General features: G+C 42.0%; 1 protein-coding gene across 2 annotated transcripts; it reads left to right on the top strand.

Annotated features, from left to right (window-relative positions):
• The first annotated feature begins 120 nt into the window (after positions 1–120).
• chd8 (chromodomain helicase DNA binding protein 8) lies at positions 121–26,764 on the top strand. 2 transcript variants are annotated; one of them, XM_023335506.1, is made up of 39 exons: positions 121–223; positions 2,067–3,195; positions 4,051–4,353; positions 6,787–6,900; positions 6,993–7,498; positions 7,588–7,699; positions 8,096–8,302; positions 8,415–8,483; positions 8,565–8,620; positions 8,694–8,811; positions 8,895–8,978; positions 9,097–9,234; positions 10,295–10,416; positions 10,529–10,772; positions 11,552–11,728; positions 11,806–11,949; positions 12,043–12,141; positions 12,811–12,970; positions 13,048–13,258; positions 14,179–14,374; positions 14,466–14,636; positions 14,733–15,023; positions 15,799–16,019; positions 16,119–16,321; positions 16,418–16,574; positions 17,225–17,314; positions 17,401–17,504; positions 17,958–18,081; positions 18,783–18,858; positions 18,954–19,225; positions 19,340–19,572; positions 20,365–21,018; positions 21,097–21,203; positions 21,289–21,510; positions 21,612–21,707; positions 22,462–22,575; positions 22,699–22,800; positions 25,421–25,525; positions 25,646–26,764. In XM_023335506.1, the coding sequence occupies exons 2-39, from the start codon at positions 2,170–2,172 to the stop codon at positions 26,021–26,023; spliced, it is 7,806 nt and encodes a 2,601-aa protein (XP_023191274.1). In that variant the 5' UTR covers positions 121–223; positions 2,067–2,169; the 3' UTR covers positions 26,024–26,764. The 2 variants fall into 2 exon arrangements, with proteins under 2 accessions (XP_023191274.1, XP_023191276.1); XM_023335508.1 differs by having other exon boundaries at positions 8,099–8,302.
• Positions 26,765–27,191: the final 427 nt, after the last annotated feature.

The following is a 27,191-nucleotide window of genomic DNA, read 5'->3' on the forward strand; positions in this document are numbered from 1 at the left end:
CATCTTGGGGGAAGAGTAAAAATGAGTGATGGTGAGCTGAGCCAATGAAATCACCACATTCCGCCGGCCGGGAGAAACCCGACCAATCACCGTTTAGCAACTGCAGAGTGGGCTCGCTTTCTGCGTTCTCTCTAGCAAGAAGTTAGTTCCTGCTCTTCCTTGGCCGTTTCCTGTAATCGTACAGTGTTGTGAGACGGAGAAAGCCATGTGTGTCGATGCAAAGGTAAATTTAGCACCCCGAATTTATTACTGTGAGAGTCGAGGGGGTGGTTGGGATGGTTATTTCACGGTATTTTTGCCGAAAATTTAGACGCAGACCAACCGAAACAGCATTGCGGCCTAACCTGTGTCTGAACGTTGTCGGGCAGTGGTTATTGTGGCACGTTGCTTTGGTTTGGTCCGGTTTGTTGATGAGATTGAAGGAGTCCGGTAGACTGAATGGTTGCTAGTAAATGACAGAGAGGGGACCTAAGAACCACGGACGTCCAGTGAACCGTCTTTTTGACCCCTGTTTGTGCTCCCGGTGTCTCGGACGCTTTGGTAATCGGTACATTTTGGTCGCTGTAGAAGCTAATGCTAGCCGACGGGGTTTATAAGAGAGACTGCGATGGAAGCAGGGAGGAAAACATCCTACATGTCCAGCATCCGTACCCTGCCTGTTTGACTTTACTACACACTATTCCCATTCAGAACATTTCTTTAAAACTTCACTAAATATTTAGTAGCACTGAATTTGCCTAATTATGCTTTCGGAGTTTATCCTACCCTCATTGTACCAACAAAGGTTTTCTGCTCATTTTGTCCAGGAATGTATAAAAAAAAAACCAAAACAACTTTTTTCCTAATTAGTTCTCACTCTTTTATGGACCTTTCCGGATTAGTAATAATAATAATTATTATATTTTATGCAATGCCTTTCAGAAATGTCCACTCCTCTGGGACTTTTTCACACTTTGTCCAGTTTCAGCCTGTGATAGAGCAACACACCGCAGAACATCACTGTGAAGTACAAGGAAAACAATAATCTTATTTTACAAATCTTTACAAAATTAAAATCTGAAAAGTGTGGCGTGCATTTGTGTGTGAATGCCTCACTTACAGGGATTCTTTAATCTAAGGCATTGTGTTTCTTATAAAGGTTTTGAATAATAAATCTCTGCTACTATCTCCAACAGCTCCTCTTCTGTTATAGCTCTATATTTCGCTCCATTTAGCTTCTCATCAACTCTGAGCTGCTTTTCTGTTTGAGCAGCATTATGCTTCCACCACCATGTCTCACAATGCAGATGATGTGTGGCATTGTATTTTGATCGCACAGCATTTTGCCAGTTGGTCATGAAGTAAAAAACACAATAATTATTTTAATTATACACAAATTAAGTTATTTTACAACCTAGTTGTCTTCTGAAGGCAGTTGGATTGAATTTATTTATGTATATCAGAGTAAACAAGGCTTAATACAAATGCATGTTACATTTTTCAAACTTGTATTTATTTACACAAGTCTTCTAAAATCATGTTCCTTTTCTTCCACTACATAATTACACTGTTTTTCTTTGACATAAAATACATTAGGTGTTTAGCAAACCCATCAAAATGCAAAAAAAAAAAATTATCTGAATACTTGGGATATACTTTTATAATCTGTTCTTTCAGTTTTATGAATTTAGTCACACATTTTACAAGGTTTAGATAATGACACACAGAGTTCAATGTAAATTCAAACTTCTATAAACTAATTTAATATACCGTAAGATTGTCGTTACTTTATTATTTGGCAACATATTGCTTAAAACCTTTCGATCCTTGAAGCCTCCACTACGCCTGGATGTTTATGTTGTCTTCATGTTTATATGCAATGCTTGAGTCTATATGACAAATCAAAATACCAATAAATTCTTTTTACAGTCGAAGCTTGTTAGGTCAGATCGTTTTATGTATTTTTGTTGTAAATATTGGTTTATTTATTCATACTGGCCCAATTCTTGTCTTCAGCAATACTCTTCTGGAAGTTAAAGCTTCTAGTTGATGGTAAGCCATTAAACTGTTTGTCTTTTTCTCCACAGCTGTCTACCTGAAAGTTGAGAAGAATCGGAACAACTACCACATCGCTTCCATCTCGGAGTCTTTTAAGCTTTCTGCCCGTCTCCCTGTGCGGAGTGGGCAAAGATGGCGGATCCCATTATGGACCTCTTCGAGGACACTCCCCTGTTCAGCCTGGACTCCCTGCCGGACGACTCCTTCTCTCACGGTTCCTCGGACCCCGTGGAGGAAGCTCTAAAGCTGGCTTTGGGGCAGGCCGTCCCGACGGGTGATCCGGAGTCCGCTCCCGACCTCGCCATCAGCTCCAGCCTCGGCGTTCCTGTAGCAGCACCGGTCATCCCGGACCCGGCCCCCGTTCACGTTCCCACCCAGCAGCCGGTGCCAGCGGCGCCCGTTCAGACTGTTTCTGTCGCCCAGGCCGTCGACGCTGGAGCGGCGGCCTTCATCACCTCAGCCCCCACCCCTGTTGAGACTGTGCCACAGATGCAGGCCCAGACTACCATCTCTGTTGCCAGCAACGCCAGCGGGGCTTCCAGTAGCACCGTCCTGCTGAGCTCACCTCTGACTGTTTCCAGCTCCCCGGCGACCACCACCACTGCCACCACGCAGCAGCTGACTCAGATAACTCACCAGCTCACGCCCCAGCAGTTAGCTGCCATCACGCAGCAAGCCGGTGGGAAAATCGTCATTCTCAAAGGTCCCCAGGGTCAGGCCCAGGTGCTGCAGGCCGTATCAGGAACCGCGGGTCAGGCCGGTGGAAAGGTCATCCGTCTGTTGTCTGGCACGCCGTTCAAGCCCGGCATGTCAATACTGCAGGGAGGTACGGTCTTAAATCAGGCCAGTCCAGGACAGACCCAGGTCAAGGTGGGGGCCGCAGGGGTGCAGCGCCTGCTGCAGTCCGCCAATGGGCCGGTCAAGCAGGTGTTGCTCACGTCCATGCCTCAGCAGACACAAGGTCAGACGGTTCAGGTGCAGATTCCAGCCCAGGCACAGATGGCTCAAGGTCAGACTACTGTCCAGGTTCAGCCTCAGCCCCAAACCGCTCAGATCCAGCTCCAACCCCAGGCCCAGATCCAGGTCCAGCCTCAAGGCCAGGCAGCTCAGACCCAGGGTCAGGTGCAGCTCCAGCCGGCCATGCAGGGCCAGACGCAGGTGAGCAATACCAGGGTTTCCTCTACAAGGAACTGATCTTGGTGCATGACAAAATAAGACACCACACCTTCAGAATGAATTTTTAATATAGATGCTCAACACAATGTGAAGCAAATGAGATTATCAGTTTATTGTGATACGTTAAAATTTGCCTTATTTTGAAAAACCAACACTGCCGCTTCCCGCTTGTCTGGCTGCGAAGCTGCTGTGCGCTGCGTTGCTTTCAGCAGTGAAGTAAAACTGGAGACGACAGTCTGAGGTAGAGGGAGAGAAAAGGCGAAAGGAAAGTTCCTAAGACGGGTTAAGTTGAACACATTTTTAGATCAAGAGTATGAGAACGATCCCAGGGTTAACAAATGTTGCTTTTGAATGACAGTAATGCAGTTAATTAATATAGCTTGGCCTTCCTGCGTAATGTGTCAAATACCATTTGAACAGCACGACACATATTAATGTCAGCTCATTTTTATTTTATACTCAACAGCAAGAAAGTTGAGTTTAAAAAAGCGTGGTTCTAGATCTCCTTATTGTACTAATTGATCAGTGTACGTTTGTACTTTTTGCATTCATTTATGAATAATGTTTTTGTTTTACCTCATTATTCTGATTCTTTATTCAAAGTTGTTCCTTTTTTAATGGTTTCCACCTGAGAAACTGAGAATTGTTGCAGGCTACTTAGAAAATAGTTTTTAGTTCAAAGTTAAGGATAAGGATAAGATTTACTGTTGAATTTGTTTCCGAATTTGAAAACTCTAGGAACCTTGAGGGATTGCTGAACTAACTTATTTTGACGGCAACCCTTTACCACTCTACGGATATCTCATAATGACTACCCTCTCACCTGTCTGTGTCTAGGGTGGCGAAGCAAAGCGCATCACCCTGGTTCTCCAGCAGCCGTCCCAGTCCGGCTCTGCAGCACCTGCTGGTCAAGCCGTTACCGCTCAACAGCAAGTGGCACCTGGAGGTCAACAGCAGCCAACGCAGGCCCCTGCCAGGCTGGTTCTGGGTCAGCTCCCTAGCGGCAAACTGGTGCTCCAGGGAAGCCAACTAGCGGCTCTGACCCAGGCCCGGGCTGCAGGTCAGGCCGAGGGGCAGCCCAAGGTCCTCACAATCCAGCTGCAAGTACAACAGCAGCCCAATCAACAAGGAGGAGTGAAGGTGAGATTTGAAGTGGGTAGACCTGGTGTTAACATGCATCCTGGCTGAGCTGATTGGAAGTAACACTTCAGATCAGTGTTGAGATTTTGCACACTTCACATGCTAATAACATTTAGCCACTTTATGGATCTGTTGGTGTTTTCTGTAACATCTTCCTTTCATTCTGTAAGTTCGATGCTGGTGTGGTCCAGCTCAGATTCATCTGAGACCCATTTGAGTTGAGTTATTTCAACTCCAGACTCTTTATTAGCTCACCTGTGAAGTTTTAAAAGATGTTTTATGAGACAGCAAATGGAGAATAAATAATGTGTGACCTTTCAAAGCTTTAGCATCAGCACAGAAGAGATTTGAACATATAAAACTGCACAGCAATAAAACTGCATACTTGGCTAGCACACTATTAGCTTAAGCGCACAATTAATTTAATGAGTGCAAAACTGAAAAAAAAAAAGAAATAAATATCACACAGATTTCTTCAGACCACTTTTAGAGGTGTACTGAATACCTATTCTGAAGAATATGGTCCTAAATGCGATGACAGAATGTGATGGAATCATTTTCTTTATCTGAAAGTGAAAGCATCTGCTCACTTTCTATTTATATTGTTATAGAACTACAGTACCGTACTTATTGCCAAAGTAAAGGGTAATGTTGTACTTTCTCTTTATAAAGAAAACAGTAAAGAAAATTGATGCAACACCTGTTCAAATGACACCTTAGCAATATTATTTTTGATAAATCTCAGCTTGTTAAAGTAACCTCATATAAAGAGCTTTTTTTTTAACATATTTGTTAAAACTGTTGCTATGTTGTGACAGATAATCGGTAAACAAAAAACACACAACCAAATATAGAGCTCATCTGCCTTCTTCCAGAACTGCAGAAATACACTACTGTCAGAAACTAAATCAGAGCCAGGAGGAGGGGCTTAGCGCTGTTAATCACGTTAATGTACTCGCTGCTCACATTTCTGCAAATGGAGCTCAGTTTTTTCACCGATTACCTGTCTCATATTAAACAGCATGTTAAACAAATATGTTACAAATGTTGTTTATAAAAGTTACATACTGCAGCTTTAATGTTACAGTAGCTTAAGTGTATTAAACATAAACAGACCTGTTTGTTGCACAGCTGACAGACAGGATACACTGAATGGATTTTCATGTCAGTTTTTAGTGGACTTAGTAGGACGCGTGTTAATTCCTGGTCTGAAAGAGACTTGAGTGAAGTCAAGTTTTTGTACAACACATTTCAGCAACAAGGCAGTTCAAAGAGCTTCACAGCACAGAAACGTAACACACTAACCAACAATGAAGCGAGCGATGAACATTGCATTTTGTCAAAATCCATCATCAAGCAAATATACTGCATATTAAAATACATTGACTAATCTTCCACTTACTTGGGGTCCAAGGCAACTCTAGACAGGTGGGTTTTTAGCCCTGATTCAAAGGAACTCAGTGTTTCGGCATCTTTGCAGTTTTCTGGAAGTTTGTTCCAGATTCGTGGTGGTTAAAAACTGAATACCGCTTCTCCGTGTTAGTGACATTGTGAAACAAAAGCTGGACGACTTTAAAATTGAGTAATTCAATATTGACTTAATTGACAAACGTTGGTTACGTTGATGTAACATCTTGAATGAAGCTGCTGGTTTCCTCCGCTTGACTTTCTGCACATCCCTGAAGGTTTTGTTTAATCTGCAACGGGGCCGGCCTGTCGTCTGCAGCTAGTGTCTGCGTGAGCGCTGTTAAGATGACTAATTTAAATCTTTTTGTCAGAATGACTAATGCATATGAAATAGTGTGGGATTGTGGTTTTACTTTATGGTTTCTGTAGTGTATCACATTCAGGTCATATCTGGGTGCAATATTTAATGGGTTCAAAATCAAATTCTGCACTGGTGGTTTTTCTGTAAAAAAAAACAAACTACTATTAGGCACCTTTTGCTCTGCAGTTATTAACTGGTTAATGCAAAAAATAGTAGGTTTATGTAGAATAGTTGTATATTAAGTCAAGCAGGAAGGACTGAGATTTTCACATGTTAATGCTAGAATTATTTTTAGCTGTAGATGCATCCTATGTTATTACATTTTAGGCAATAAAATATTTATTCTCCATATTTATAAAATTAATTTAATTATTCTTTCATCTTTTAATGCAATAAAATTATTCATTGTTAAAAAAAGGCTTAAGTGGTTCAATGAAAAATTAGCAGAATGTGCCAATTTCTTTATTTTTATTTGATTAATTATCAGAATAATCGATAGAATAATCTGTCACTAAAATAATTGTTAGTTGAAGCCCTAAAAATATTAAAAGATGTGAGTTTTGCATTTTAAAACCTAGCCAGTGTAGGAACAGTTTCTTTAGATTTTTTAAAATGTTTTGTCTACTATTGCATTTATAGTTAACCTTTCTCTCTGGCGTTGACAGTACCAGTTGGTATCGGGGGCTGGCGGGACCGGCAGCCCGCAGGTGCTGCAGATTTCCCAGGGCCAAGGAGGACAGCGGGTGGCCGTACCTCTCAAAATGCTGCTGCAGCCGCAGGTAGAGCCGCTCACTTGGATGTAAAACGCACACATGAGAGCATAATCGTACAGAAAATAAAATTTCTTCTGCTTGTTTTCCTCTCCCTCCAGACAAGCTCGGCCACATCTTCCGGCGGCACCGTCTCTGTGGTGAAGGTCATCAACCCGTCGACGGCAGCCCCCTCCGCTACGACCACGACTCCATCGCAGGCCATCCGCATCACCAAGGCCCCCGGCGAGCCCGCGGCCGTCCGACGCGTGGAGATCCTCTGCAAGCAGGAGAAGGCCAATCGAATAGTGGCGGAGGCCATCGCTCGGGCCAAAGCACGCGGCGAGAAGAACCTGCCCAGAGTCCTGAATCAGGACGAGCTTCCGTCTACGCAAACCTCCCCGGAGATGGGAGGGACTTTGACTGTTGTCTCAACTGCTAAAAAGAAAAGCAGCGGTGGGGGGAGCAAAAAGAAAAGTCCCATATCTGGAGGACCGATACCCAAAATCATTGTGGGGACCGACAAGAAGGGCAAAGTGGTGAAAATATCAGGAGGAGCGATTGCAGTGAGCGGCTGCGCAGTTATACCCGGAGCTGGAAACAAAAGCAAGAGCAAGGCTAAAGCAAAGTAAGTGTTCTGCTCTGTGTAGTGACTTCACCATGTTAGCTCTTACCTTGTATCTAAGTTTCACCTTTCTCCTTACGTTACTCCATCAGCACTATTACCCTGGTAGGAGCAAAGAAAAGAAAGAGAAATGCGTCTTCAGACGTCTCTGATGGGGAGCTGAGCCCACCTTCACCTGCCGCACTGGAGGACGACATGATTATGGTAAGACATAAAATTTAAAAAAACATACCTGGACACAAAGATTCAGCACTTCAGAGTACAATTGTATTTGTAATCCAGTAATCTATAGGTTACTTTGATGATTAATAGAGCAATCAAATAAAAAAGCAGTGTCATTCTGTAGTAGCTACTTAAGCTAGTAAATATGTGAAAGTATATTTACGACAAAAACAGATGAGAAATAAAACATTTCAATTTAATTAAAAAACAAGCTTAAACTGAGGCATTAGTAAACCCTGCTTCTTATATTACATTTCACTTTCAGCACCAAACTTAAAGTATGAAAAAACTTATTAATAAAATAGATATTTCTTGTCTGTTTCCCCCCTCACACACGTCATTACTCTTCTTTAACTAACAATTCCCTGTTCTGGCCAGAAGAGGCGCTCCAACCGGGTGGTGAAGAGGAAGAAGTACACGGAGGACTTGGATATTAAGATAACGGACGATGAGGACGAGCAGGAAGACGTGGATGTTACCACGACTGCAGCCGCCGTGGCCTCCATCAGCGGCGGGGCGGCAGCTCAGCTGAAACAGGAAGTGGAGCTCGATGGCAACGGACAGCCCAGCATGCAGTTTTTTGTGGTGAGTTGTTGAAATGAGAAATTGTTTTGGATCAGTAATGGCTGATACATATAACATATTTATATCTATTTTCAGATTTGATTTTGTTTAAAACTTTTGTTTTTTTTTGTAGGAGAATCCGAGTGAGGAAGATGCCGCCATCGTAGATAAAGTCTTGTCAATGAGGATAACTAAGAAAGAAGTTTGTTTTTTGTTTGTTTAAATCACAAACACTTTCTTTTGTGATTTGACTCTTTCCTAAATTTGTTTTCTTCTTTTTAAGGTTTCCCCAGGCCAGTATACTAATGCCGAGGAGTTCTTTGTTAAATACAAAAACTAGTAAGTCTTGTTAATATTCTTCACTGTAGCGAGTGTGAAGCATCGCTGTGAAACCTCCCCGTCTCGTTCTCAGTTCATACCTGCACTGTGAGTGGGCCACGCTGGAGCAGCTGGAGAAAGACAAGAGGATCCATCAAAAGATCAAGAGATTCAAGACCAAACACGCTCAGATGAGGCATTTGTTCCAGGAGGTCAGCTTCTTCTGGCTGATTCTCGCACATTTCCACAGAGGAAGGACGTCGGCGAACTGAACTTTAACTGTGGTTCTCTGCAGGACGAGGAGTCTTTTAACCCAGACTACGTGGAGGTGGACAGGATCCTCGACGTGTCCCACAGCGTGGACAAAGACAACGGCGAGGTCGGTGACAGGTCACTTGTGACGAGTTGGTTCAAAATGAGACCTAAGACTCTTCTACTTCTCTGTTTAGTTTAAGTGTCATATTTTCAGGAAGTTGATATTTTCTGATTTGCTCCAGCCCGTCATCTACTACCTGGTGAAGTGGTGCTCTCTGCCTTATGAAGACGCTACTTGGGAGCTAAAGGAAGACGTCGACGAGGGGAAAGTTGAAGAGTTCGGCAAAATCCAAAACAGACAGCCTCGCCTAAAGAGATCGGTGAGTCGTTTCTTGTTCAAAGCATATTTTAAATGTACCCAGACCAAGCTTAATGTTTATGCTTGGGAAGGATTAGAACATTTTGATAAATGATAAAGCAGAGAATTCGAGATATTGTCTGGAAGTTGTGGAAAATACATACAGGGGACTCTAAAGGATTGCAGTGTAGGAAATCCTGTTCAGTTGATTTTACTTTCTATTTTTGTTGAGAATGTTTTAATTAATGATAAAATGTTCCAATAAATCACTTTATTAATCAACTGCAGGCTTTTCTCCATTCATAAATGATTCAATAATTCCTGATTTTTTTTCTGTTCAGTTGTTGAAATCTTATCTATTACAAGAGCAGTTGTTTGTTGGATGTTAATTGTGTTGCTCTTTAATTTCAGAAAGATAAAAAAAGATTTAAAAAGAGACAGTTTAGTGAAAAATGTAATATTCAGCTTAGCTACTATTTGAGGTTCTGTTCATTGCTGTTATTGTCTATAAAAGGAGCCATTTTCTTTTCCTCCTTTTTCTAAAGCTTATTAAGTGAACTTTTATGTAGCAGGAGTTGAAATTTGCTTCAATGTGGGTGTTAATATTCTAAATTAAAATGCAGTGTGTTTTGGTTTGTAGTTTGACTGAACAGTCTGAGTGTTTACTGTTAGATATTTATTATACTTTGTAAAAAGTTATTAAAAATGTTCCAAATACATAGAAATGTGTTCAGAAATTGTTTTCTTTAAGGGCTCAATTATTACCTAGGGAATTTTTTAAAACAATTTTAGAAAAAGCTTTGCTATCAAAACTATATTAACATTATTTTTGCCCTATCACAAAGAGTGCACCACCGATTGCAATTTTCCAGTAATCACTGATACTTTAAAAACCCTCACTTGCCAATTTTGATTCAGCCGATATGAATTTTAATTTTTTTTTGTTTTTTGCCTGAAAAGTTGCCAAGTTAGCAGCCGTGAATCTACTGTTACTAACTGTGCATATGCAGACGTTACCTCGTCAACCACCTCTCTTGTAATTATTTTGGACAGTTGATCGACTTGTTCCTTGCTCTCCTCAGGCGCGGCCTCCTGCCAGCTCATGGAAAAAGTTAGAGGAAACCCGAGAGTACAAGAACGGCAACACACTAAGAGAGTATCAGCTGGAAGGAGTCAACTGGCTTCTCTTCAACTGGTACAACAGGTAACAATCAAAATTCATTCATGTATTAGTCGCTGCCATCTTTACTGCCGTTTTGCTCCAATCCTCCCATCTTTTATTTACTTGCGCTCCCTTTGTGTCTGGCGTCTTTCAGGCAGAACTGCATCCTGGCAGACGAGATGGGTCTGGGGAAGACCATCCAGTCCATCACGCTGCTGTCCGAAGTGTACGCCGCCGGAGTACAAGGCCCCTTCCTGGTCATCGCTCCGCTCTCCACCATCACCAACTGGGAAAGGGAGTTCTCCACCTGGACCGACATGAACGCCATTGTGTACCATGGAAGCCTCGCCAGCCGGCAGATGATCCAGCAGTATGAGATGTACTGCAAAGACGACAAGGTGAAAAACGCACGCTAAGTGATTACAGAGGAGCTGGGCGATACTTGGATTTTATTGATTAACCGAATTGATTTTGAAAAAATCTGGATTTATTGTTTTCACCGATTTGAACTGCTTGGGTTTCCATAGTTCAGAGTGACATCAGTGCACCCAGAGCCGCCATTTTGTTTGGCAAGCTTGTCCTACAGCTTCTATTTATTTGGACTTTGAATTAAGGTCAACTTTACGAATATGTGTCTTTTTTTTGTTTGTTGTTTTTTTTTAGTTACAAGAATTGTCACCTGAAAAAGTAATAATTTTATAAGAAGTAAAAGATAAAAAATACCAACAAAAATGTGAAATATTATGACTTAGACTTAGTTGTATAAAAGAACACTTAAATATTTTTGAAACGATCGCACAGACAAGTCAATTTTGAAGACAAGACTTCACAAACTGAGTCGTCACGTCAGATTCTGATAATTTAAAACTTTTTTCCTCATTAAAACAACTTTTTTCAGGTAAAATTCAGTCATTTATCCTAATATTACGACTTTAGTCTCGTAATTAAACAAATGTTCTTGCAACCTGGCCCTAGTTCTCCATTGTACAACTCACAGAAGGGATTCCAGTTTTTGAAAATATTTTCTGCAATTTTTTTTAGAAAAGAAAGCAAGCAAAAAAAAGCAATCAAAATCAGAAAAACAGAATTTTATTTTTATTTTTAAGCCATACCACTTGGCTCTCAGTATAAGTGTGGAACATCCTTAATTAAACTAAAACTCTGTTTCTGTTTCCAGGGACATTTAATTCCAGGTGCGTACAAGTTTGACGCCCTCATCACGACCTTCGAGATGATTCTCTCGGACTGCCCCGAGCTGAGGGAGATCTCGTGGCGCTGCGTCATCATCGATGAGGCTCACCGGCTAAAAAACCGAAACTGCAAACTGTTGGACAGTTTGAAGATGCTCGACCTGGTGAGAATCAAGAAGATGAAATATGCGTTTTTTGTTTTTTTCTTCCTTCAGCTTAACGTTTTAATGGATTCCCTCAGGAACACAAAGTGCTGTTGACCGGCACGCCTCTTCAGAACACCGTGGAGGAGCTTTTCAGCCTACTTCACTTCCTGGAGCCAACTCAGTTCCCGTCTGAAATCGAATTCCTCCGAGAGTTTGGAGACCTCAAAACTGAGGAGCAGGTGGGAAACGCATAAATCGGGCAATTCGCTGCCACTTTGTCTGAAACTCTACATGCAACTGATTGCAATTTTGCCAAACTATCTTTTTAATAGGTTCAGAAACTCCAGTCCATTTTAAAACCTATGATGTTGCGGAGACTCAAAGAAGATGTGGAGAAGAACTTGGCACCCAAGCAGGAGACCATTATTGAGGTCAGCTTTTTTATTATCATTATTACCATTGTCCATCAAACTATTTAGCAACATTTTTCAATTAAGTTTTAATTGCATAATGTCAGATGAATTTCCTTTTCACAATTTTATAACTACACACTTTAATAAATTTGATTAGGATTTGTTATTTTGTATTGACATTTTTCACATTCACTTACATATAGAACGTACATGAACAATTCACGTTCAACACTTTATAAAGTAAAATAAAATAAAAACACTTTGTTTGGGAGCTACTCTTTTAATAATTCTTTTGTTTTATCCAGTTTAAGTTCTGTTTTTTTTCATTGCTGACTGTGTTTTTAACAGTGTCCATGTGTGTTTTTTATTTAAATTTTAAATAACAAATAAACACAAAGTAAAGCCTGATTACATAGCAGAAGCAAAAGGATTCATAGTTTTAGAAAATATTTATAAGTGTGAAAGCGACGGGGGCGGACATCTTTATTCAGGTTCTCCTTAAAATGTAAAATCCAGTGCAACTAAGAAGTATTGGATTATAAAACAATATCACAAACTTTTAGGAGTCTGTAAAATGACCCTAACCATACAAACAGAGCATCAAAGCCACTCCAAAGAATGTTGAGGTGGTTGCTTTTGTTAAAGACAACTGGGGAATTAAACAACAGAAACCCTGTTTCCTCCCAGGTTGAGTTGACTGATATCCAGAAGAAGTACTACCGGGCCATTCTGGAGAGGAACTTCAGCTTCCTGAGTTTAGGAGCCAACAGTAACAGCAACGTCCCCAATCTGCTCAACACGATGATGGAGCTCCGAAAGTGCTGCAACCACCCCTACCTCATTAATGGTACTGCGCCGTCACCTTTAACGACATCTTTTGTCGACTACATTTTATTTTTTACTGAGACCTGGTGTCCTCTTCAGGTGCCGAAGAGAAGATCGTGGCGGAGTTGCGGGAGAAGTACGACCCCCTGGCCCCGGACTTTCATTTGCAGGCCCTAATTCGGTCCGCCGGCAAACTGGTGCTACTTGATAAACTGCTGCCTCGGCTCAAGGCCGGCGGCCACAAAGTGCTCATCTTCTCCCAGATGGTGCGCTGCTTAGACATTCTAGAGGACTACCTCATCAACAAGAGGTATGCTTTTGTTATTCAACTTGTAAATATTTTTTTGTGCTTGTGTTGAAAATTTCACTAAACCACACAGTATCAAGGTAATATATACATACTCAGGTAAAGCATGTATTTTGTAGCCATCAATAGGGTTTTCTTTGTGAATATTTTAAGCAATTTCCACAAACTTTCAATTAGAGCTGAAACCATTAATCTGATTCGTCATGATTAATTGATTATTGAAATAATTGTCAACTAATTTAGTAATCGATTAATAGTGTTAACTGGAGTATACAGTCAAAAAAAAGCTTCTTTTTTTTTAAAGAAGAACAATCTGAGGGCAGTGATTATGTCAAAACTGTACAAAAATACATTACAATTTTCATTTAAGATGTAAAAATATTTATATCCTTTGTCTTTAAATATGTTCTGTCCAGAACCAGAATTTTATTGGATTCTGTAAAAAGGCACCTTTTGCTATCCAATTGTTAACCAGTTATCCAAAAAATGGTCAATAGATTCTAAATTGATTGAGATAATTGAAAACTAATGAGGAAATATAAATATATTGTTGATTGGATTGAAGACTAAAAAAGATCACTTGATGAAAGAACAACATACTCACTACAGTAAGTCAAAACAGTACAAAAACACATATAAATGTTTGTAATAAATATGAGGCAGAGTTATAACTAAACCTGGTTTAAATTCTGTAAAATAAATTCAGATTAATAAAATTTTGCTACATTGTACTAATATTAAATCAATCTAATATTGATATTAGAAACATCACTATCAAAACAGTGATCAAGCGTACACTAAAGGAATGCTGTGGTATTGCATTTTAGGCAATAAAGTGTTTATTTTCTTATTTTAAAAAGTAATTGAATTGTTTGCATCAGCCATTTGTGTCCAAGTTTCATTAAGTTCCCTCCTTTATGCAGATACCTTTACGAGAGAATTGATGGAAGAGTTCGTGGGAACCTGCGACAGGCAGCCATCGATCGGTTCAGCAAGCCGGATTCGGATCGCTTCGTCTTCCTCCTTTGTACTCGTGCTGGCGGTCTGGGTATTAACCTGACCGCCGCTGACACCTGTGTCATATTTGACTCTGACTGGAACCCTCAAAACGACCTGCAGGTATGTCGTTCTGCCATGGTTGTGTTTTGTGTTTTGTGGTGATAGCTACTCCGAGTTCTGGCGACAACCGTTCTGCGTCTCTTCTATCCAGGCCCAAGCAAGATGCCATCGTATCGGCCAGTCGAAGGCAGTCAAGGTCTACCGCCTCATCACCAGGAATTCCTATGAGAGGGAAATGCTGGACAAAGCGAGTCTGAAACTCGGTCTGGACCGTGCTGTTCTACAAAGCATGAGCGGCAACAAGGACAGCAACGTCAACGGGGTAAGGAGAAACCCGTAGCACCCGAGTTCGAGCTGAAAAAAATCTCTCATCCCGTTTGTGTCAGCTTTGTAAATGCCTTTACGTCTCGTACGACAGCTCCAGCAGTTCTCCAAGAAGGAAATCGAGGACCTTTTGAGGAAAGGAGCTTACGCCGCCATCATGGATGAAAACGACGAAGGCAGTAGGTTCTGCGAGGAAGACATTGACCAGATCCTTCAGCGGCGAGCCACCACAATTACTATCGAGAGCGAAGGCAAAGGTTCCACGTTCTCTAAAGCCAGCTTCGTCGCATCTGAGAACCGCACCGACATCGCCCTGGACGACCCCGAGTTCTGGGAGAAGTGGGCCAAGAAAGCCGACATCGACATGGATTCCATTAATCAGAAGGTAAACGCAGTAGACGTGTTCTGGTCAATTTTTTTTAAGCCAGTTTTAAATGTGCAGGTTTTGTAAAACTTTAATCTGTGTGAAAACTTTTTTTTAGAACGTATAAGAAGATCTAGGAAAATCATTCAGAATATTTTTCTGGCTACCATGTTGTAATTGGACAATAATCATTTATATTTCAGAATAGAAATAGAAATGACACTGCATGTTGGTGCAGTGGTTAGCAATGTTGTTCCTGCTGGGTGTCTGTGCCTCCTTAAAAAGCCTTAAATCCATGTATCTAAAATTAAGGGCGTAAAATATCTTGAATTGATTTTAAAAATTAAGTTGGCCTTTAATATATTAATCGCATGTCTTAAAATTTTTTTTACAGGACAATCTCGTAAATTAAATGTATTTTCTGTCAGGCAAAAGTTTGAGTCGCACTCATCATTGCATTATGCAACTCATGACGGTTGAGGCTACCGCTAACTCACTGCTAACATGAGTTAGCAGTGAGTTAACTCATGTGAGATGGCTTTTTTCCCCATCTAGTATGGCTTAATGAAAATGTATTCCCAGTTGACTGGATGAAATTTGTACATTTCTGTTGTGATACAGGTCTTAAATTCCTTTCATAGTGGTCTTAAAAAGTCTTAAATCTGAATTGGTCAAACCTGCAGAAGCCCTCCCTGTTCCTGGATTCAAATCTCGGCCTACATTTGTTTGAATAGGGTTGATAAATGTATTAACTTTGTATTGCACAGAATATCTAAGTTTGTCGTTTCTTGCACAGAACACACTTGTGATCGACACTCCCAGGATCCGGAAGCAGACGCGCCAGTACTCCAGTTTGCGAGGCGAAGGAGGAGACCTGTCGGATTTGGACAGCGACGACGAGTATCCGCCTGCCAATTCAAGACACTCCAGATCTTCTCGCCGCTCAGACCGCCACAGCGGGGGAGGTTACGGCCGTACCGACTGTTTCCGGGTGGAGAAACACCTCCTTGTCTATGGGTATAAAAATATTTAAGGCGCACCATGACTTTATGAAATTTTGTTTGTGTTTTCACATCGTTTTTTGTTTTTATTTTACACCTTTTTCGACCGATTTAGATGGGGCCGCTGGAGGGACATCTTGGCCCACGCCAGATGTAAGCGACGTCTGAGCGAACGTGACGTAGAAACCATCTGCCGTGTCATTCTGGTGTTTTGTCTAATGCACTATCGTGGCGACGAGAACATAAAGAGTTTCATTTGGGAGCTCATAACGCCACCGGAGAATGGCCGAGAACCCCAAACACTACTAAATCACTCTGGTAGGAAGCTGCACGTATATCAATATGTAAAAATAAATTTAAATAACGTTTTCCCACACAAAATATTTCTACTTTCATTTAATTTTCCTGCTTTAGGCCTTTCTATCCCTGTTCCAAGAGGCAGGAAAGGTAAGAGGGTCAAAGCTCAGAGCACGTTCGATGTTCAGAAGGTGGAGTGGATCCGCAAGTACAACCCCGACACCCTGCTGCTCGACGACAGCTACCGCAAACACCTGAAGCACCAGTGCAACAAGTTGGTGAAACTTTCCCAGAACTAAATTCACGTTACAATTCCTTGCAAAAGTATTCACACCCCTTGAACTTAGTCACATTTGGATGACATTACACCCATAAACTATTTATGTGGTAGAGCAACACAACTCGGTGCGCAATTGTGAAGTGAAAGGAAAAGAATGGAAAACTTTTAAAGTTATCTGCACATGAAAATCTGAAACTTTGACTTTAAATACTTTTGCTTTTGGAAGCCATTTATAATTTTCCTTCTGTTTTACTAGGACTGGGCGAATAATAAGTTTTATGAATTAATCAAATTCTCTGTATTTGACGATTTAATTTTTGGAAACTTTTTTTTTTTTTTTCTTCAGCAATACACTTCCTGTGTTTCCAGAGTGACGTTGACACACTCAAGAACTACCATCTTATAGAATTTGGTGTTTAAAAAAATCTGAAATTTTATGGTTATACGTTATTGCCCAGTTCTACGCTTTATAGATATGCACCATCCATTGTGTGTTTGCTCTTTAAATTAAATCCCACTAAAATCCCATAAAGTTTGTGGTTGTGCAGTGACAACAGATAAGTCGAGGGTTATAAATACACCAAAGCACTGCCTATGCTAATTTGTCCTGGTGGAACATTAACTCCTCCCCTCTCGTTTCCCAGAGTGTTGCTCAGGGTCCGTATGCTCTACTACCTGAAGCAGGAGGTCATAGGTGAACATGCAGAGTCTGTCCTGAAGGGGGCTGACATTAGGTAACAAATGTAGTGAAGTGCAAGCAAACTTCATCACTAGAGTTCACTGAGATCCAGCTTATGAAACGGGTTGAATGGTTTTTCAGGGATGTCGACATCTGGATGCCGGAGATGGAGCAGCAGGAGGTGCCTGCAGCTTGGTGGGACTCTGACGCAGACCGCTCTCTGCTCGCTGGCGTCTTCAAACATGGTAGGTCCGGCTGAAGCCGTTCTGCTTTTCGCGTCCAGGTTCAGGGCGTCTGCACATCCTTAAAAAGTCTTACAATTGTGTGTCTAAAATGAATGCCTTACATTTTGTTAAATTCATTTAAAAAAGAAAGAAAGAAAGTAATGTAGGTTTTTTTTCTCATGGGATCTTCCTGTCGAGCAAAGGTTTGGCTGTATCTACATGCAGTGTTAGAAGCATGAAACCGGGTTCACTGTTTATGCTAGTCGTGATTGTAATGTAGCAAGTTCCACTAACCATTCTCTATATTTCTAGGTATTTTTGGCCTTATTATCATTCAAGGTGGCGTTAAAAAGTTTATTTTGTGCCTTGGTGCTCTGATGAGCCGCTCCACTTTTCACATACGAGGAACTTGCACTCTATCCAATATGTTTTTTTTCCCAGTTGAACAGCCTTGGTTTTTATTCCTGTTTCCAGGTTATGAGATGTACACTACCATGCGGGCCGATCCCTGCCTCTGCTTCGTGGAGAGAGTCGGTCGGCCAGACGACAAGGCCATCGATGCTGAGCAGCACACTGGGGACGCCGAGCTTGGAGACGAGTAAGTTGTGTTTCTTTTTTTTTTCATAACACCAGTACTCAATATTCATATTGGGAAGAACTGCTTGGATTGTGGTAGATATAAATTGATTTGTATAACTCACAATCATTGTCTGTTGTTGCAATGAACCCAAAGGAGACTGACACCTTATACATAGGTATTTGTTTCATATAGTCAGTTTTTTTTTCTCTCAATAAAATAGTATTTTTCTGAAATCTTTCCCACAATAAAAAGCAATAGAAGATATTGTGAGCTTCACTTAATTTGAACGTTAAATTAGTCCTTAAATACCCTGCCTGGTGCTGCTAGCTGTAGTTCACAGCATTTACTGGATGATTTGCAGTTTGTCGAAAATTAGGGATTTTAACTTGTATTTTCGGTTCGAATAAATGTTTGTTTTCCAAAATTTCCTTGTTTCTTTGTCAAAATAAAGAAAGAAAACAGATTTTTAAGCTGCTATGATTAGTGTACGGGTCTTTAGATTAGGAATACATAAAAATAATACATCAACCAGCCAGTCATTCTTTAACCTATTCAATTTTTAGTTCATTCTTTTCATTTAATTCTTTTAATTCATTCTTTTGTCCAGTAATCTTTAGAGTGTGCTTTGTTTGGAGTTTCGTATTTCAAAAACTGGAAGCTCCTTTTCTCAACACCCATTTTTCTCTTTTTCTTGATCGTGTTGCGTTTGTTACGTGCAGTGCCGACTTTGACAAGTTCTCAGAGGATCCAGAGTTCAAGCCAGCGTCCAGACTCTCCAAAGATCTTTTTGATGAGGTACCGATCGCAGCAACAACTTTGGAGTTTTGTAGCACCATTCTAGACCAGCTCACCGGTTCACTCATCAGTCTTCGCTCGACGTTTCCTTGCAGCCTGACTCTATGAACGTGGATGATGAGATCTCGGTGGAGGACAAGCCGGTACCGATGGTCACGGAAAGCGCAGCCGTCCAGAGCGGCGTGTGCGAGTGGCCTTCGAGCTCTTCGCTGACGGCGCGGTTGAGGCGGCTGATCACGGCGTACCAACGCAGCTACAGACAGGAGCAGCTGAAGATCGAAGCCGAGGCCAAAGGGGATCGCCGGCGGAGGCGCTGCGAACAGGCCAGCAAACTGAAGGAAATCGCACGGCAGGAACGACAGCAGCGGTAAACCGTTGATTATTTACTTAACAATTATGTTTTCATTCTGGAACGACTGGTTTAGTTTAGAGTGTGTGTTTTTTTTTTTCCAAAAAGCGTCTTTTCACGCCTTCTCTACAGGTGGACGCGGAGAGAAGAGAGCGACTTCTACCGCGTGGTCTCCACGTTTGGAGTGGAGAAGATCAAGAAGGAGCCGGGTGTCTCAGAGGAGGGGGATGCGGAGTTTGATTGGACGCGTTTCCGAACTTTTGCCCGTCTGGATAAAAAAACCGATGAGAGCCTCAGTCGATACTTCCGTTCATTCGTCACGATGTGCCGGAGAGTGTGCCACCTCCCCCAAGGCCGTGGTGAAGGTAGTTGCTGTTTATTTTGAGGTTTTTTATTTCATTGCTTTACAGTGTGAATGTTGTTTTTCATTTGAGATTCACCAACTTGGCTTGATTTTGTTCTAACAAAAGTAAATTTCAAGACGATCCTCATTTATCTGATTTTTATCTACTTAAAATGGTGGCATTTTATAGATCCAAAATGTTGGATCTATTTTAGAGCGTTTCCACATCTGGTGGCGCTGCACCAAGGACTACTGAAGGAAACGAAACAAAATCTTCTGAAGACGATACTGAGCGGCGCTTCCTTCTACTGGAAATGTAAACAAAAATTGAGTAGCATCAGATTTTAGCAGTTGTAAGGTTTTACTTTTGTTCTGGTAAAAGATTACTATCAACGTCTCCCGCTATAGCTGGGCTTGTGCATTTGTTTTGGTTCCATTTACCCAGACTGCACTGCGCTATAGTTCACTTCCTGCTTTCGGAGCACTCTCTGATCCACTGGTATTCAGACCACACCAGAGTTCACTTCAACTGAACTGAGACCTAGGTTTGTAGGTGGACCAGAGTTTGCATTTTTGAGTTCGATTGCGCGTTCCCCCAAACGAACCGAACGGTCCACGCAAGTAAACTAGAGTTTATTAAAGCGGACTAAACAGTGCTGGAGTCAACGCACTCAAAGTTGAAGGCATCCAAGGAATAAAAAAAAAATCTATTATTGCTGTTTGATAATTATCAGGGAAAATGATTGGTAGATTTCTAGTTTTCACTACAATGAACATTGTCCTGCAATAACAGAATACCTGCTTTTGTCCGCAGAGCCGTCAGAGCTGACTCAGACTGTGGCTCCCATCACAGAGGAACGTGCCTCCCGCACGCTGTACCGCATCAGCCTCCTGCGGCGCCTTCGCGAGCGCGTCCTGCCCCACCCCTCCCTGGAGGAGCGCGTCCTCCTGGCGCCGCGCAGCTCCGAGCTGCCTGCCTGGTGGAGCATGCCGGGCCACGACCGGCAGCTGATGCTCGGCGCCTCGCTCCACGGCGTCAGCCGCACCGAGCTCTCCATCTTCTCCGACCCGCAGTTCACCTTCAACTCCGCTCGCGACGAGTTCATCCAGAACCAGCAGGCTTTGCCGCCACCTCCACCTCCTCCTCCTCCGCCCATCATGACGCTTAGCCAGCCCAAGTCTGAGATGGACTTACCTGGAGCGAAGGGGGAGGGGGCCGACGAGACCGCCCTACTGTTTGGAGGGAGAATCGGTAGCGACCTGCAGAGCACGCCCTTGAGTCACCATGGCGGCAAAGCACAGGGTCCAGACTGGAGCTTCAAAAACAGCAGGGAAAGAACAGAAAAAATTGGAAGGAAAGGCGAGGGAGGGTCCGATTCGGATTCAGACTCCGACTCGGGCTCATCGTCCTCAGAGCGATCCGGTAGCAGCGACGACAGCGGAGACAGTGACGAGGAAGTAGCAGGAGGTAAGTCCATAGATGGAACAAAATATAAACAACAGGAAGTAGAACCAGACTTCACATTCACACTGTTCTCACTTTTAGGGGGCATGAAGGTAAGAGATGTGGATGAAGAAAACAGTCTGCTCTCCATGACTCCATCTCAAGACAGCATACTTCCACCTGAGCCAATCAGAGTCGACTGGCCTAAGGTACCTAAAAAAATATTTACAGCAGACCAAAAATCTACTAATAGCTTCTTCAAACTGACGCCGTACGTTCTGTTTCCTGTTTCAGGACCGCGTGCTGATCAACCGCCTGGACAACTTGTGTCACCTGGTGCTGTCGGGTCAGTGGCCCTCGGGGCGGCGCTACATCCCAGAAGCCCAGCTCAACCCAAGCTCCGAGCTGGTGAGCGAGGACATGGCGTACACCCGGGTCATCCGGAAACCCAGCAGCGCACCGACCGGCATCGGGGCGGAGGGAGAGGACGGAGAGTTCACCGTAAAACTCCTCAAGGTGACGACATACGGGAAGACTAGCCTGGTGTTGGCGATCCGCTTCTTTCCTCATGGTGGTACCGACTTGGATCCATAACTTTGACTCTGTCATCCTTTTAGGAGGAGGGTCTGAAGCTGACGTTCTCCAAGCAGGCTCTGCTGCCCAACGGGTCAGGGGGAGAGAGCAGCGGGCGCAAGAAACGCAAAGACCAAGAGGTATGACATCATGGTTTATTCTCCTGTTCTGTTGATCTGGGGTTTTTTTTATTTAGCAGTATGCTGTTACAAGCTCTTAAGGTGCATTCATACCAACCTTGGTTAGTCCAATTTAATCAAAATCCAGTCAGTTTTTATAGAAAATCCAGTCCGTTTGTCAGAGGTGTGAATCGAACTCTGATGCTTACCAAGAAATTGATTCTGGTCCACCTAAAAGCCTAGGTCTCAGTGTTAGGGAAGTGAACTCTGGTGTGGTTTGAATGCATATGTGAATGCAAACTGAGCGGAGTCTGCGCCAAAACCAGGAAGTTTATAATAGCATAGGGCATTCTGGGTAAACGCAACCAAAACAAACATGCGTCTAACGCTAGTGGACAAAATCTCTTGTCGTCTTCCAACAAAGACAAATGAGAAGTCTTACAACCACTTCTCTCGTATTTATTTATTTTACATTTTGTGAAGAAGCAAGTTGCGCTCATGTCTTCTTCTGAGATTTTCATGTTGTTTCCTTCAGTGGTTCTTGGTGCAGCTCCACCCCAGACAAGGAGGTGAACCGGTTTTTCAAAGATGTTTTTTTTTTGTTTGGCTCAGTGCAGTGTGAAAGTGAACCGCAGCAGCTGAAAATGTGACAAATTTTGCAATAGTCGAGTCTACCGGACTATGAGCTGTGAAAACACTCCAACTTAGATTCACATTTTAACTGAGCGTCCTTAAAGCAAACACCAAGCTGACCAACCTGTAACATCTCTTTCAGCTATCGGAGTTAGACGGCCTCCATGACCCACTGGAGCGTGCTCCTCGACGAAGGGACCCCCCCACGTGGTTGAAAGAGAATCCAGATTATGAGGTGGAAGGAGACATGTTGGAGGTAAAGTCCTGGCTGTTTAACATCAAGAATCGAAATAGTGTTGTTTTGTATGGTAACCCGGGCTTCAGGCGTGTATTTCAACACTTCCAGGGTGATAATTCAGTTTTGTGTTTTGTGAACCAGCTGCTGGTGAACAGGAGTAAGAGGAAGAGGAGGAGGCGAGCGAATAAACCCCTTACAGGCACTGAAAAGGTCAAGGTCATCAACATGCTGACGGGAAAGAAGGTGACGCCGTTTTCTTCTTCCCTCTATGTTCCTTTTTGTCCCTTTGACCCCTTCTTCCTTCATTCTGTCATTTTTCTTTGCGTCTCTTTGTTTCATTCTTTGTCTTTCTTTTTGGTCTTTATGACTTTTTCTCTTTTTTTATCTTTTGTTTTCTTGTCTGTCATTTTGTCTTTTTCTTTATTTTTCTTGTTTTTTTGTCTTTTCCTTTGACTTTCCATTTTTTTCTGTTTGCCTGTCTTTTTCTTCCCATCTTTCTCTTTTCTCTTCCATTGTGTCATTTTTGTTTCCTTTTTACCCTCTTGTTTAATTGGGGCCTGCCATGCAAAGCAATGGCAGGAACCTATTGCTATTGTCGGAGAAAGTGTTTCTTTATTCTTTATTTTTCTTCCGTAACCGTTAATGCGGCTCATACCGCTTGGTGCACACCTACAAATGAGGTATCAAAACCTGCAGAAAATTCACGCCATTCCAGCTATTACTTCTGGTGGGATTTGGGCTTAACGTGGCGACATAATTCGCAAAAAACTACGAAAAAAACCCCATTATAAGTCAATGGGAAAAATCCTAGAAATACCCTATTTTTGAGGATTTTCTGTGTCGTCACAAATTCACCTAGAAATGCCATTCAAATTTCATTTTGTAGATACGTCTGTGATCTCTTCGAAAGTGAAGACGGCTCGTCGATACCAGTTACGGTTTGTCCACAATTTGCCTCTAAGCGACCCAAAGTTTCTCATTTTTCCTAAAGTTAGAGTGCGTCTCTGGCTGCTTAGAGTGAGAGATGAAGACAACTTTTTCAGCCCAAATCATTTTTGAAATCGCCATCACGCCCACAAATATCGCACGATTAGTATCAAAATCGGTCCTGACATTGATACGCCTGTCTGCTCCGGTAAAATGTTTTCGAAATTTATCTAGACCGTACGGTTTTCTGTCACGGTGCTTCAGAGCAAAGTCATGCGACAGGATTTTCTGAGGCTGTCTGAGGCTCTCTCCCATGTATTTGAATAGAATTTCAGATCTGGGCACAACATTTCTTTCTCTCATCACTGTAAATGCTCTGAGTGAGGTACAGATATGAATCTCGGGACTATCGCAGAAGACACATAGGCCTCTCATACGCTCGAAACGCTTTTCGAATATGTATTACGGTTCCCGAACAAGAAGGATTTGTTTCCAATGCTTTTTTTCAGTAAACCGTGTAGGCTCAAACACACAATTGTGTGTTTGAGCATGTATGACTCACAGCTCACACCTGCTGAGACCATTATTTACCATGGCAACGGAACTCAAGAGGCTGTTGGCTGCTGATTTGGACTACAAATACGCATCGCTGTAGTTCTATCTATCCTCAGTTGAAACAGATCAGGACTGAGAACTGGCCTTTAGAACTACCCGCTGCTATGGGCTGTATATAACTGATTTAACTCAGTAACTGTTACACATGGGATTATTTTGGAACTTTAAAATTAAGCATACTGAAAATTTCAAAATAAAAGCCTTGAATATTTTACATGACGTAATTGCTCTTTTTGGCCGTATATGACTTTTTCATCCAAAGCAATGTTACACATGGGATTAGTTCGGAACTTTAAAATGGAGCATAATAATAATTTCAAAATAAAAGCCTTGAATATTTTTACATCAGGTAATTGCTGTTTTTGGCTTTATGTGACTTTTTCATCCAAAGCACTGTTACACATGGGATTAGTTTGGAACTTTAAAATTAAGCATACTGAAAATTTCAAAATAAAAGCCTTGAATATTTTACATGACGTAATTGCTTTTTTTGGCCGTATATGACTTTTTCATCCAAAGCACTGTTACACATGGGATTAGTTCGGAACTTTAAAATGGAGCATACTGAAAATTTCAAAATAAAAGCCTTGAATATTTTTACATCAGCTACTTGTGTTTTGAGCATTATATAACTATTTTAACCCAAGGACTATTACGCATGGGATTAGTTTGGCCCTTTGAAATGAAGTTTAACAAAACTTCCAAAATAAAAGCCTTGACAACATTTTAAATCGTACTGAATGGTGCACGTCCGCCTCGCTTAACGTTCTTGTGGTTCTCCGCGTGCCACTGATTACGTTGCGGCGTTCTTTAGCGTCGACGCCAATTTGTGGCGTGACGACGCCGGGCCCAAGCCCGACGGGCGCGCCTTGGCAGGCCCCGGCTAAATTTCTTCAGAAATTTTGTTTTTCTAGTTTTCTTTTTTTATTTCTGTCTTTTTCTTTCAGTTTGTCTTTTTGTCTAGTTATTTTTTTGTTCTTGTATTTCTGTCTTTCTTTATGTCAATTTTTTTTGCTGTTTTTTCTCTTTTCTGTCTTTTGTCTTCCTGTCTGTTTTGTCTTTTTATCTTCTTTTTGTTTTTTCTTTCTTTCCATCATTCCTTTCTTGTGTCATTAGTTCCCTTCATTTGTTCTTCCTTAACTCCAAGGTTCTAGATGTAAATCCTGTTCATCATAGAAACATCTGTCATCAACATCTGATGAGCTTCAGTGTTTTCCATTTAAAACTGACACTTACGACTAGAAACTCTGGAAAAGTCTGGAAGTTTTATGTGGAGTCGTGTCGGAGCTGAACCAGCTGACATTCCGACATTTCTCTGTAGGTTGGAGCTGCTTTCTGTCCGATGCTGCAGGATCTGAAGGAGTATCTGGAAGAGAATCCTAATATCGCCGTTGCACCCGAGTGGTCTGAGACGGTTCAAAAATCAGTACGCTAAATATTTTATTCTTCATGCTGTAAAGAATTACCTTTAACAGTCGTTTTGGGTTTTTTGTTAGCCTCTTTATAGCTTAGACAGATGTTTTTATTTTTATTCTTCCTCCTGCAGGGTTTGCTGCCTGAGTCCCTCTTCCACCGCCTGCTGACGGAGCACTCCGAGATCCCGAAGAAAAGCCACCGGCGGCGTCATCACCACCACCACCACCACCACCATCACCATTACCACACTCCCGAGCCCACGCCCGAAGACCCCACCGTGGACTGCATAGAAGAAGAGACTCTGGTTTCGGACGGAGCCTACATGATGGACGAGGAGGACCTGGAGACGTCCCACCACTTCCTCACCAGCCCAGACTTTGACGTCAAAATGGAGGGCGGCGACAGCCTCTCCCAAGGCGACTACGACAGCTCGGATCAAGAGGCGCTGCTGGATGACGTCATCATGGCGCAGAAGGACTCTGACTCTTCATCAAGCTCAGACGACTGACTGAACTGACTCGTCTCTCGCGCCCCCACCATTCAAAATGAAATCATGCTATTCCGAGATCTCTCTCTTTTTTTCTTTTTTTTTTTTTTTTTTTACCAACATGTAACAAATTAATTTTTCTTTTTTTTGCTACCTTTATTCTTTTGTTTTATTTAGGATTAGTTCTGTGTAAGGAGCAAAGTGTGCATCCATCGGTTTGTTTTTTTTTTCCTATCGCGGTCATGCTGCACCAAGCTCCTCTCGATCTTCCTCGTGGCGTCTCTCTCGTCGTTTTTATTTCCTTCTCTTCCATCCGAACCCATGAATTCCCGTCACATTCCCAAACGTGACCAAATGGGGACCCTCGCTGTATAGACACACTTTTCATATCTTTAAAAAAGGAAGAAAAAAACCTGGTCCTCGAACGCTACATGAAACTGGATACATTTACTGAGCAGAACTCCTTTCCAGAGGAGCCTGTGAACTAATTTGGGGGGCCAGATTGGGGGGTGTGGGGGGTCCAGTGTGTGGATATACTGTTAGTGTTTTCACTCTGTGGGGAGGGGTTGTGGGGAGGGAGGGAGAGAGGAAAATGGCGTTATTAGTTACTGAAGCAGTGAGAGGAGAATGGGTGTATTGTATAATGTAGAGCTCGTCAGTTGTGTACTATGGTGCAAAGATGACGGCTGTGAGGTATTATTCTTGTTTTATGATCTGACTGTATCTGTGATATGAATAACAGCAATCTACAGTGAAAGCAAACCCTCCTGTGTGCGTCGTCTTTTTGACACGACCTGAGCGGAAAGGAGAACGTCAACTGGATACAATAAATTCAACACATTGGAACAACTCTCTATTTAAACCAGATGATTATTTATTTGATCATTTTAATGTGGAAAGTTAATATACCAAAACTACTTGCATCTATTTTCTTTTTGGTTTTATTCTGTGAAGCAGCAGCTGACAAACCTTTAATTTCCAGCTCTGCTCATCTTTTTTTTTTTTTTTTTTTTTTGTAGAACATCTCAATCACAAGATAAAGTCGAAACCTAAACATTAAACAACCATAAAGTAAAAAACAAATTGTCACCTTCCTAAAATAATGGCTCCCAAGTAATTTTTTGCCAAAGGTGATTTTTGGCAAAAAATAAATAAAAAATCCCTACCTCTTTTTTGGCAAAAGATTTGG

This window comes from Xiphophorus maculatus, chromosome 6 (assembly GCF_002775205.1).
Source record: "Xiphophorus maculatus strain JP 163 A chromosome 6, X_maculatus-5.0-male, whole genome shotgun sequence".
Taxonomy (NCBI): domain Eukaryota; kingdom Metazoa; phylum Chordata; class Actinopteri; order Cyprinodontiformes; family Poeciliidae; genus Xiphophorus; species Xiphophorus maculatus.

What these genes read in the sequence shown, in the direction of transcription:
- chd8 (XM_023335506.1), top strand. Translation starts at nt 2,170, where the DNA reads ATGGCGGATCCCATTATGGACCTCTTCGAGGACACTCCCCTGTTCAGC. An exon ending in AGGACAGCAACGTCAACGGG is followed by an intron (nt 14,637 to 14,732) that starts GTAAGGAGAAAC and finishes CTCGTACGACAG; the next exon opens with CTCCAGCAGTTCTCCAAGAA. An exon ending in CCCCCAAGGCCGTGGTGAAG is followed by an intron (nt 19,573 to 20,364) that starts GTAGTTGCTGTT and finishes TTTTGTCCGCAG; the next exon opens with AGCCGTCAGAGCTGACTCAG.